Source organism: Hyla sarda, unplaced genomic scaffold (genome assembly GCF_029499605.1).
Source record: "Hyla sarda isolate aHylSar1 unplaced genomic scaffold, aHylSar1.hap1 scaffold_251, whole genome shotgun sequence".
NCBI lineage: Eukaryota > Metazoa > Chordata > Amphibia > Anura > Hylidae > Hyla > Hyla sarda.
Genome location: NW_026609198.1, coordinates 141102 through 153507, shown reverse-complemented (window position 1 = coordinate 153507; position 12406 = coordinate 141102). Strand labels below are relative to the sequence as shown.

Sequence of the window (12406 nt, the reverse complement as noted above, 5' to 3'; positions counted from 1 at the left end):
GACCCCAGAACTGTATATATGTATCCCAGCACATACATGTTACCCCAGAACTGTATATATGTATATATTCTAGCACATACATGTGACCCCAGAACTGTATATATGTATATATCCCAGCACATACATGTGACCCCAGAACTGTATATATATATCCCAGCACATACATGTGACCCCAGAACTGTATATATGTATCCCAGAACATACATGTTACCCCAGAACTGTATACATGTATCTTAGCACACACAATAGCCCCCAGTCAGCTCTGGCACATGCAGAGATGACACAGGACTTGCCGGTGATCACAGGCAGTGCCCGGTGCAGAGTCAGGGTCCTCAGTGTGGGGACGGCCGGCATTCTGGAGATTCTGGGGGGCTCTGGTCTCTCCACACTCTCCTGACGTATCTCTGCGGCTGCTCTAGCCATAATATGTGGAGGTTGAGGGATGGAGTCATCGTTCCTCTGATGTGACGGCCTAAAAGACACCAAGGATCCTGAGTAAAGGGGTGAAAAATGGCACACCGATATGCCCCGACATAGGGGGGAAGACCGAAGACCTGTCCAGACATAAAGGGGAGTCCTGCCCAGACATAATGGTGAGACCTGTCCCGTGAGACCTGTCCTGACATAAAACGGTGAGATCTGCCCCGACATAATGGTGAGATCTGTCACGACATAAAAGTGAGACCTATCCTGACATAACGGGGAGACCTGCCCCGACATAAAAGTGAGACCTGTCCTGACATAACGGGGAGACATTTCCCAACATAACGGTGAGATCTGCCCCCGACATAACAGGGAGACCTGCCCCGACATAACGAGGAGACCTTTCCCGACATAACGGTGAGACCTGTCCCGACATAATGGTGAGACCTGTCCCGACATAATGGTGAGATCTGCCCCCGACATAACGGGGAGACCTGCCCCGACATAACGGGGAGACCTGTCCCTACATAATGGTGAGATCTGTCCCGACATAATGCTGAGACCTGTCCCGACATAATGGTGAGACCTTTCCCGACATAATGGTGAGATCTGTCCCGACATAACTTTGAGACCTGTCCGACATAATGGTGAGACCTGTCCCGTGAGATCTGCCCCGACATAACGGGGAGACCTGTCCCAACATAACGGTGAGATCTGCCCCTGACATAACGGGGAGACCTGCCCCGACATAACGGGGAGACCTGCCCCGACATAATGGTGAGACCTGTCCTGACATAATGGTGAGACCTGTCCTGACATAATGGTGAGACCTGTCCCTACATTACGGTGAGACCTGTCCCTACATTACGGTGAGACCTGTCCCTACATTACGGTGAGACCTGCCCCGACATAAAAGTGAGACCTGTTCTGACATAACGGGGAGACCTTTCCCGACATAACGGTGAGACCTGTCCAGACATAACGGTGAGATCTGCCCCTGACATAACGGGGAGACCTGCCCCGACATAACGGGGAGACCTGCCCCTACATAATGGTGAGACCTGTCCTGACATAATGGTGAGACCTGTCCTGACATAATGGTGAGACCTGTCCCTACACAACGGTGAGACCTGCCCCGACATAACGGTGAGACCTGTCCCGACATAACGGTGAGACCTGTCCCGACATAACGGTGAGACCTGTCCCGACATAATGGTGAGATCTGTCCCGACATAACGGTGAGACCTGTCCCGACATAACGGTGAGACCTGCCCCGACATAATGGTGAGATCTGTCCCGACATAATGGTGAGATCTGTCCCGACATAATGGGGAGACCTGCCCCTACATAATGGAGAGATCTGTCCCGACATAATGGTGAGATCTGTCCCGACATAACGGTGAGACATGTCCCGACATAACGGTGAGACCTGTCCCGACATAACGGTGAGACATGTCCCGACATAACGGTGAGACATTTCCCGACATAACGATGAGATCTGCCCTGACATAATGGTGAGATCTGCCCTGACATAACGGTGAGACATTTCCCGACCACTGACATCACCACCACCTCCTCATCATCATCATACAAGTTTCCCACCACTTTATATTGTCAGAGCACAGCCCCTCCTGTCACAGTACACCAGACCCAAATATATATTACATATCACCCCAGTACATAATACCCTCTAACCCACTCACCGGAGTCTGACGCCATTCACTGGCCACTGGTGGGAATCTGCGTTCACACCTCCATGGTGAGAAGCATCTCGGACACCTGAACAGGGAGGAAGGATTTAATATGTGAAAACTTCATATTTTTCATATTTCTTTGTATCTTCCACAGAAGCAAAGATGTAAAGGGACCTACTCGCTCCTCCCTGACCAGAACCTTCTATGTTATGGCATCTCCCCAACACTACAACCCTCACTCTCCTGAGCTGGAGGTATAACTATGTAACCTGCTGAGCTGGAGGTGTAACTATGTAACCTGCTGAGCTGGAGGTATAACTATGTAACCTGCTGAGCTGGAGGTATAACTATGTAACCTGCTGAGCTGGAGGTATAACTATGTAACCTGCTGAGCTGGAGGTATAACTATGTAACCTGCTGAGCTGGAGGTGTAACTATGTAACCTGCTGAGCTGGAGGTATAACTATGTAACCTGCTGAGCTGGAGGTATAACTATGTAACCTGCTGAGCTGGAGGTGTAACTATGTAACCTGCTGAGCTGGAGGTATAACTATGTAACCTGCTGAGCTGGAGGTATAACTATGTAACCTGCTGAGCTGGAGGTATAACTATGTAACCTGCTGAGCTGGAGGTATAACTATGTAACCTGCTGAGCTGGAGGTGTAACTATGTAACCTGCTGAGCTGGAGGTATAACTATGTAACCTGCTGAGTTGGAGGTATAACTATGTAACCTGCTGAGCTGGAGGTATAACTATGTAACCTGCTGAGCTGGAGGTGTAACTATGTAACCTGCTGAGCTGGAGGTGTAACTATGTAACCTGCTGAGCTGGAGGTATAACTATGTAACCTGCTGAGCTGGAGGTATAACTATGTAACCTGCTGAGCTGGAGGTATAACTATGTAACCTGCTGAGCTGGAGGTATAACTATGTAACCTGCTGAGTTGGAGGTATAACTATGTAACCTGCTGAGCTGGAGGTATAACTATGTAACCTGCTGAGTTGGAGGTATAACTATGTAACCTTATGAATTAAAGGTGTAACTATGTGGACGGGGCGTGGCATGGATGTCGGAGTAAGCGGGTGTGTGCTCTAGGAGCTTCCGCTGCCCCGCATATAACACCCTGATGTCTCACCCTGTTGCTGCTGGTCGGTGCTCACTTGACCCCCCTGAGTGTCGCAGAGTGCGGTGCTGCTGGAGATCCCTGTCTAGTGGCGTTGCGTGGAGCAGGTGGCTCCTGGGGACTGAGTCCCGGTGGAGCTGGTCGGGGGGAAGCAGTGGAGGATCGGGGGGAAGCAGTAGAGGATCGGGGGGGGGAAGCAGTGGAGGATCGGGGGGAAGCAGTAGAGGATCGGGGGGAAGCAGTAGAGGATCGGGGGGAAGCAGTGGAGGATCGGGGGGAAGCAGTAGAGGATCGGGGGGGGGAGGCAGTGGAGGATCGGGGGGAAGCAGTGGAGGATCGGGGGGGGAAGCAGTGGAGGATCGGGGCGGAAGCAGTGGAGGATCGGGGCGGAAGCAGTGGAGGATCGGGGGGGAAGCAGTGGAGGATCGGGCGGAAGCAGTGGAGGATCGGGGGGGAAGCAGTGGAGGATCGGGCGGAAGCAGTGGAGGATCGGGTGGGGGCAGTGGCGGATCCCTCGGTGGAGCCGAGCGGTGCAGTGGAGGGGCTCCTTTTCTTGGACTTTCTGGACCCTCGGCCATTCTGACAGAGGGGCGCCATCTTTACCCTTCGTGGGCGGGGCTTCTGTACGGCAACCATAGCTGCTCCCGACGGTGGGAAGGAGAGGCTGCTGACGTCACACGCTACACTGGATTGGAGCCTGCTACACCTCTCTGCCCTGGCTGACTACCGCTGCGGAGTGAGTACATCTGGGCCCTGGATGGGTACTTGCTGAGACTTGTGGTGCCTGCACTGGCCTCTAGGGTCTGCATACCTCTTAAATTATCTCCTGCACACTGATCTAGTGACTTTCTACCTGCTCCGTGGGGGTCTGGGCTTGCTGGGACTTGTGGTGCCCGTGCTGGCCTCTGGGGCTGTCTGCTCCTTATGTTCTCTCCTGCTGCCTGCACACTGGCCTAGTGTCTCTCTACCTGCTCCTGAGAGGCATGGGCTTGCTGGGACTTGTGGTGCTCCTGGTGCTTTCTGTGGCTTGCCTGGTAACTTGTGGAGCTCTTACTGCTGGCCGTGCCCACGTGTCGCCTCTTTACTTGCCCTTCCTGTAGCTCTGGACTGCTGGGCCTTCTGGTGCTTCTCTGATCTCCCGAGGACTGCCTCTGCTGTTGGAGTGCCACCTCCTGCCTGCACCCTCACCTTAGTGTCTCTCTACCTGCTCTCTGTGTGTCCCTGGTTTGCTGGGACTTGTGGTGCTGCCACTGCCTTCTGCGGACTGTCTCCTCTGCTGGGGTTCTCCCTGAGGCCTGCCTCATTTACCTGGAGCCTTCCTACCTGCTCTCTGTGTGGCCCTGACCTGCTGGGACTTGTGGTGCTGCGGGCCTGCTATAATCTAGAAGTGACCTGTACTCACTGGACTGTGTCTCTAGTGCCTCTCTGTCTGCTCTGTGTGTGGCCCTGACCTGCTGGGACTTGTGGTGCTGCGGGCCTGCTTTACTCTAGAAGTGACCTGTACTCTCTGGACTGTGTCTCTAGTGCCTCTTTGTCTGCTCTGTGTGGCCCATACCTGCTGGGACTTGTGGTGCTGTGGGCCTGTTATACTCTAGAAGTGACCTGTACTCCCTGGACTGTGTCTCTAGTGCCTCTCTGTCTGCTCTGTGTGTGGCCCATACCTGCTGGGACTTGTGGTGCTGTGGGCCTGCTATACTCTAGAAGTGACCTGTACTCCCTGGACTGTGTCTCTAGTGCCTCTCTGTCTGCTCTGTGTGTGGCCCATACCTGCTGGGACTTGTGGTGCTGCGGGCCTGCTATACTCTAGAAGTGACCTGTACTCACTGGACTGTGTCTCTAGTGCCTCTTTGTCTGCTCTGTGTGTGGCCCATACCTGCTGGGACTTGTGGTGCTGTGGGCCTGTTATACTCTAGAAGTGACCTGTACTCCCTGGACTGTGTCTCTAGTGCCTCTCTGTCTGCTGTGTGTGGCCCTGACCTGCTGGGACTTGTGGTGCTGCGGGCCTGCTATAATCTAGAAGTGACCTGTACTCCCTGGACTGTGTCTCTAGTGCCTCTCTGTCTGCTCTGTGTGTGGCCCTGACCTGCTGGGACTTGTGGTGCTGCGGGCCTGCTATACTCTCGAAGTGACCTGTACTCCCTGGACTGTGTCTCTAGTGCCTCTCTGTCTGCTCTGTGTGTGGCCCTGACCTGCTGGGACTTGTGGTGCTGCGGGCCTGCTATACTCTAGAAGTGACCTGTACTCCCTGGACTGTGTCTCTAGTGCCTCTTTGTCTGCTGTGTGTGGCCCTGACCTGCTGGGACTTGTGGTGCTGCGGGCCTGCTATAATCTAGAAGTGACCTGTACTCCCTGGACTGTGTCTCTAGTGCCTCTTTGTCTGCTGTGTGTGGCCCTGACCTGCTGGGACTTGTGGTGCTGCGGGCCTGCTATACTCTAGAAGTGACCTGTACTCCCTGGACTGTGTCTCTAGTGCCTCTTTGTCTGCTGTGTGTGGCCCTGACCTGCTGGGACTTGTGGTGCTGCGGGCCTGCTATACTCTAGAAGTGACCTGTACTCCCTGGACTGTGTCTCTAGTGCCTCTTTGTCTGCTGTGTGTGGCCCTGACCTGCTGGGACTTGTGGTGCTGCGGGCCTGCTATACTCTAGAAGTGACCTGTACTCCCTGGACTGTGTCTCTAGTGCCTCTCTGTCTGCTGTGTGTGGCCCTGACCTGCTGGGACTTGTGGTGCTGCGGGCCTGCTATACTCTAGAAGTGACCTGTACTCTCTGGACTGTGTCTCTAGTGCCTCTTTGTCTGCTGTGTGTGGCCCATACCTGCTGGGACTTGTGGTGCTGCGGGCCTGCTATACTCTAGAAGTGACCTGTACTCCCTGGACTGTGTCTCTAGTGCCTCTCTGTCTGCTCTGTGTGGCCCTGACCTGCTGGGACTTGTGGTGCTGCGGGCCTGCTATACTCTAGAAGTGACCTGTACTCCCTGGACTGTGTCTCTAGTGCCTCTTTGTCTGCTGTGTGTGGCCCTGACCTGCTGGGACTTGTGGTGCTGCGGGCCTGCTATACTCTAGAAGTGACCTGTACTCTCTGGACTGTGTCTCTAGTGCCTCTCTGTCTGCTGTGTGTGGCCCTGACCTGCTGGGACTTGTGGTGCTGCGGGCCTGCTATACTCTAGAAGTGACCTGTACTCCCTGGACTGTGTCTCTAGTGCCTCTTTGTCTGCTGTGTGTGGCCCTATTCGATATGGGTGGCTCTCGTAACAAGACTAAGAAATCCAAAGTGTATGCTGAGGCCTCTGACATCTGGTGAGGGAGCCTCCTCTGAGGACGGGTCCTCCAGCTCCTGTGGCCCTTCTCAGCAGAATCATGGTGTTCAGACCCCGTTTGCTACCAAGGTTTCTGTGCAGGCGGCGAAGACACTGAGCCAGTATTCCAGATCTCGGGACTGTCCTGGGGCTGACCCTCCTGATCCGCCTCTGTCACTGTTTGAAGGGTCTCTGCCACGTTCCCCTGCCAGACCTGTGTATGCCGCTGCAGATCATCGGTTCTCGGAGCTTTCGGCTGCCTTTACTTCCTGCCAATCTGTTATGGTGACTAAAGTTGATGAGTTGCGGCAGGATTTTGTTATCTTGAGACATGAGACCCAAAAGATCCGTGAGCGCACTGAGGAAGTGGAACGCAGGGTTTCTACAGTGGAAGACACTCTACACCCTCTGCCGGAGCGAGTTGATTCCCTACAGTGTCAGGTCACAGGAGTCTTGAGTCGGGTGGATGACATGGAGAACCACTTGAGGCGCAATAACATACGCCAAGTGAGCCTCCCCGAGAAGGTGGAAGGGAATGACCTTGTGCTGCTTCTTGAGAGTTGGCTGAAGGAGATTCTTCCTGTGGACAAGTTTTCTCCTTACTTCTCCGTTGAGCGGGCCCATAGAGTTCCGGCTTGGCCCCCTCCTCCTGTTGGCCCTCCACATCCTTTTCTGGACAAACTTCTCCACTTCACGGACAGAGATGCTATTCTCCGGGCAGTGGGAATAAAGGGTCAAGGTCATCTGTGAAAGAAGCAGGGCGTGGAGCTTTGCAAGCAGCGGGTGCAGTTCACGGAGGTCCAAGCGAAGCTGCGTGCCAAGGGATACTGCTACTAAATGCTGTATCCTGCTCGCCTGAGAGTGGTGGATGGCGCCTATACTAAGTTCTTCACTGTCTGAGGCTCTTCATTGGGTGGATGCGGCCCCCCCTGTCAGGCCGATGGATTGAATTGCCCTGGACTGCCTTGATAAAGACTGCTCTCCGTGAATGTCTTTAGATAGATTAGGGAGCTAGGTTACAGTCCCCTAAGGCCTCTCGGGTAGTTTTCCTTAGTTACTGGCCGTTTTAGTGTATTGTGGGGGTCGGAGCTTTAGTAATCGTCGTTGTAGCTTTTTTGGCGTTCTTTTAACTCCCCGTAGTAGTTGTATTTACGGTCTAGATCTGCACTGCGTTAGGGTATAGTAGTTTGCTCCCGTTTAGTGTTAGACAGGGTGTTCTTGGGGATGTTTTTGCTATGCTTGGCATGTATGTGGCATGCATGGTCCTGGTGCTCTGCCCATCTCCGTCCTGGTCCTCCTGTGGGTTTTCCTGTGTGCATGCACTGCTAATAATTATGATGGGGACCCTAAAGGTGGTTAGTTGGAATGTACGGGGCTCAATTCTAAGTTTAAAAGAGCCTTATGTCTGGACTTTGTGAAACGCCAGTCTCCTCACATTATTTGCTTACGGGAGACTCATATTACGGGGGCTACAATACATCTTATTCTAATTACGCTAGGGGTGTCTCTTTGTTAATCACCAAGTCTCTGCCGCTGGCGGTCTTCACAGGCGGCCTGTGCGATTTTGGGACATATGTGATTTTACATTATTCCTTGGGTTCCTTCTCCTTTGTTCTTGTCTCTGTTTATGTGCCTCCTCCTTTTCAGGTCTCAGTACTGGAGCTTGGTACTAAAACTGTTGTCTTTTCCCTCTGACCCTGTCCTTTTCATAGGCAATTTCAACGTAGCTCCTGATCCACTGATTGATCGCACCACAGCTGCTGACCCTGGTTCCTCATCCTTTAACACCTGGCACTTGGCGTTGGGCCTGACCGAGCTCTTGAGGTGGAAGTACCCGACTGCTTCTTCCTTTTCCTTCTACTCTGCGGCACATAGGTAATTCTCTCGAATTGATCTCGCGCTGGCATCCGAGGACATCCTCCCAGCGGTAAGAGATGTTTCCTACACCACTAGGGAGATCTCAGATCACTCCGCTGTACTGGTAGTTCTGTACTTAGGCCTTAGTTCCCCTTCCTGTATCTGGCGCATGCACCCTGGTTGGCTACATGCAGGGGCAGTGGTGGAGGCTCTGGGAGTTGTGCACGCTGATTATTGGGAACATAAGGCCGATTATTCTGATCCCCAGGTTCAATGGGATGCATACAAGGCCACAGTCAGAGGTGCCTTCATTGCGGGAGTGGGGGGCCAGAGGAAACTTAGGTGTGGCAGGAGGTGGGAGTTTTGGAGGTGGAGTATGTTAGGAACCCCTCCCCTGTGAATGAGAGGGCATGAGCCAAAGCTCAGAGATCCTTGTTGGTCGTTTAGAAAGATAGGGTCCAGTTGCAGTTGGCAGATAGGGAGGCTGCCCTCTTTGTATTCAGAGATAAAAATGGGATACTGTTGGCGTATTTGGCGAGGGCTAGTCGCCCAGCTGCCTCTATTCCCTGTATTAAAGGTAGTGATGGTGCTGTGGTGGTAGACCCCCGGTTGGTAAACTCTGTCTTTTAGGCTGCTTTCACATCTCGTTTTGTACATACGGGTGCCGGATCCGGCTAGGGGAGGGGAAATCCGGGCGTTCCCGTACCCCAGCCAGATCAGCCCGTAACTCAGTCTACTTTAAAGGGGTACTCTGGTGCTTAGGCATCTTATCCCCTATCCAAAGGATAGGGGATAAGATGCCTGATCGCGGGGAGTCCAGCCGCTGGGGACCCCGGGGATCTTGCATGCGGGACCCCGTTTGTTATCAGTCCCTGGAGCGTGTTCGCTACGGGTCTGATTACCGGCGACCACACAGCCGGCGGCGTGTGACGCTTGCATTGAGGGGCGGAGCGTGATGTCCCACCGGGGCGGAGGCGTGACGTCACACGCCGCCGTCCGTGTGGTCGCCGGTAACCAGACCCGGAGCGAACGCTCTCCGGGGACTGATTACAAACGGGGTGCGGCGTGCAAGATCCCGGGGGTCCCCAGCGGCGGGATTCCCGCGATCAGGCATCTTATCCCCTATCCTTTGGATAGGGGATAAGATATCTAAGCACAGGAGTGCCCCTTTAATGAGCTGACCGGAGTCAAACGGTGACTCCGGTCGGCTCAGTTTTGACCTGTATGCGGTTTTGGACCAGACCTAAAACCGTAGTATACTACGGTTTGAGGTCCAGTCAGGAAAACGCATACGGGTCAAAACTGAGCCGACCGGAGTCACCGTTTGACTCCAGTCGGCTACGGGCGGCTCATTAAAGTAAATGGACTTCAAGACTGATCCGGCAGGGGTACGGGAGCGCCCGGTTTTCCCCTTCCCCAGCCGGATCCGGCACCCGTATGTACAAAACGATGTGTAAATGCAGCCTTACTCCTCTTTGTATGCTGCCCCTTCTTTGCCCTGTCAGGGGTAGATTTTGTTCTTTTTGCATGACTTGTCCCTTCCCACACTTAGACGTGCCCAGGCGGAGGCGTTAGATTCCCCTCTTATGGTTGAAGAGGTGGAACAGGCCTGTTTAGATGGGATGATAGGTGATTGGTATAGGATGAAAGAGGAATGACTGGCCCCCGGATTGTTTCACTCGATAGCTGCTGCTGATAGTCTTCCAGACTCTATGAGGGAGGCGCTGATTGTGGTGCTCCCTAAGCCTGCAAAGGATCCGTTGCTGCTTGATACTTATAGATCTATTTCCCTTCTGAATGTTGATATTAAGATCTTGGCTAAAGTGTTGGCTACTCGACTGTATGCAGTCATTGACGCTATCATTCATCCTGATCAAACTGGGTTTATGCCGGGTAGGGCCACTGATGTCAATGTGCAGCGCTTGCAACTCAACTAGAGATGAGCGAAGTTACAGTAACATAGTAACACAGTAACACAGTAACACAGTAACATAGTAACATAGTAACATAGTAACACAGTAACACAGTAACATAGTAACATAGTAACATAGTAACACAGTAACACAGTAACACAGTAAGATAGTAACACAGTTCATAAGGTTGAAAAAAGAGCAGAGTCCATCAAGTTCAACCTATATCTCTAATGAGTCCCTACTGATCCAGAGGAGGCAAAAAAAAACTCACACTAGAGGTAAAAATTCCTACCCGACTCCAAATATCAGAATAAATCCCTGGATCAACGTTCTGTCCCTATAAATCTATTATACATAACCAGCGATGTTATTATTCTCCAAAAATACATCCAGACCCTTTATATTCTATTACAGAGTTCACCATGACACCTCCTCAGGGAGAGAACCCCACAGTCTCACTGCTCTTACAGTAAAGAACCCCCATCTGTGCTGGTGTAGAAACCTTCTTTCCTCTAGACGTAGAGGATGTCCCCTTGTTATATATACAGTCCTGATATATTATATATATTATTAGGTCACCTCCTTGTTATATATACAGTCCTGATATATTATATATATTATTAGGTCACCTCCTTGTTATATATACAGTCCTGGGTATAAATAGATCATGGAGAGATCTCTGTACTGTCCTGATATATTATATATATATTATTAGGTCACCTCCTTGTTATATATACAGTCCTGGGTATAAATAGATCATGGAGAGATCTCTGTACTGTCCTGATATATTATATATATTATTAGGTCACCTCCTTGTTATATATAGAGTCCTGGGTATAAATAGATCATGGAGAGATCTCTGTACTGTCCTGATATATTATATATATATTATTAGGTCACCTCCTTGTTATATATACAGTCCTGGGTATAAATAGATCATGGAGAGATCTCTGTACTGTCCTGATATATTATATATATATTATTAGGTCACCTCCTTGTTATATATACAGTCCTGGGTATAAATACATCATGGAGAGATCTCTGTACTGCCCCCTGATATATTTATACATAGTTATTAGGTCGCCCCTAATCCTTCTTTTTTCTAAACTAAATAACCCTAATTCTGATAATCTTTCTGGGTACTGTAGTCCTCCCATTCCCCATATTACTCTGGTTGCCCGTCTTTGAACCCTCTCCAGCTCCACTACATCTTTCTTGTACACCGGTGCCCAGTACTGTACACAGTATTCTATGTGTGGTCTGACCAGTACTGTACACAATATTCTATGTGTGGTCTGACCAGTACTGTACACAGTATTCTATGTGTGGTCTGACCAGTACTGTACACAGCATTCTATGTGCGGTCTGACCAGTACTGTACACAGCATTCCATGTGGGGTCTGACCAGTACTGTACACAGTATTCTATGTGTGGTCTGACCAGTACTGTACACAGTATTCTATGTGTGGTCTGACCAGTACTGTACACAATATTCTATGTGTGGTCTGACCAGTACTGTACACAGTATTCTATGTGTGGTCTGACCAGTACTGTACACAGCATTCTATGTGCGGTCTGACCAGTACTGTACACAGCATTCCATGTGGGGTCTGACCAGTACTGTACACAGTATTCTATGTGTGGTCTGACCAGTACTGTACACAGTATTCCATGTGTGATCTGACCAGTACTGTACACAGTATTCCATGTGGGGTCTGACCAGTACTGTGCACAGTATTCCATGTGTGGTCTGACCAGTACTGTGCACAGTATTCCATGTGTGGTCTGACCAGTACTGTGCACAGTATTCCATGTGTGGTCTGACCAGTACTGTATACAGTATTCTATGTGTGGCCTGACCAGTACTGTATACAGTATTCTATGTGGGGTCTTACCAGTACTGTACACAGTATTCTATGTGGGGTCTGACCAGTACTGTACACAGTATTCTATGTGGGGTCTGACCAGTACTGTACACAGTTTTCTATGTGTGGTCTGACCAGTACTGTACACAGTATTCTATGTGTGGTCTGACCAGTACTGTACACAGTATTCTATGTGTGGTCTGACCAGTACTGTGCACAGTATTCCATGTGTGGTC

The 12406-nt window shown here is 51.2% G+C and overlaps 1 protein-coding gene across 4 annotated transcripts in view; it reads right to left on the bottom strand.

Annotated features, from left to right (window-relative positions):
* The window catches only part of LOC130323574 (uncharacterized), a 146679-nt gene that overhangs the window by 51320 nt on the left and 82953 nt on the right, over positions 1-12406 (bottom strand). For all 4 annotated transcript variants that reach the window (XM_056553158.1, XM_056553159.1, XM_056553157.1 and 1 more), the window contains 2 exons: positions 2127-2202; positions 294-472 (listed from right to left, as the gene is read on the bottom strand). In XM_056553158.1, coding sequence (XP_056409133.1) covers positions 294-472; positions 2127-2202 — 255 coding nt within the window. The remainder of the gene's footprint in view (positions 1-293; positions 473-2126; positions 2203-12406) is intronic.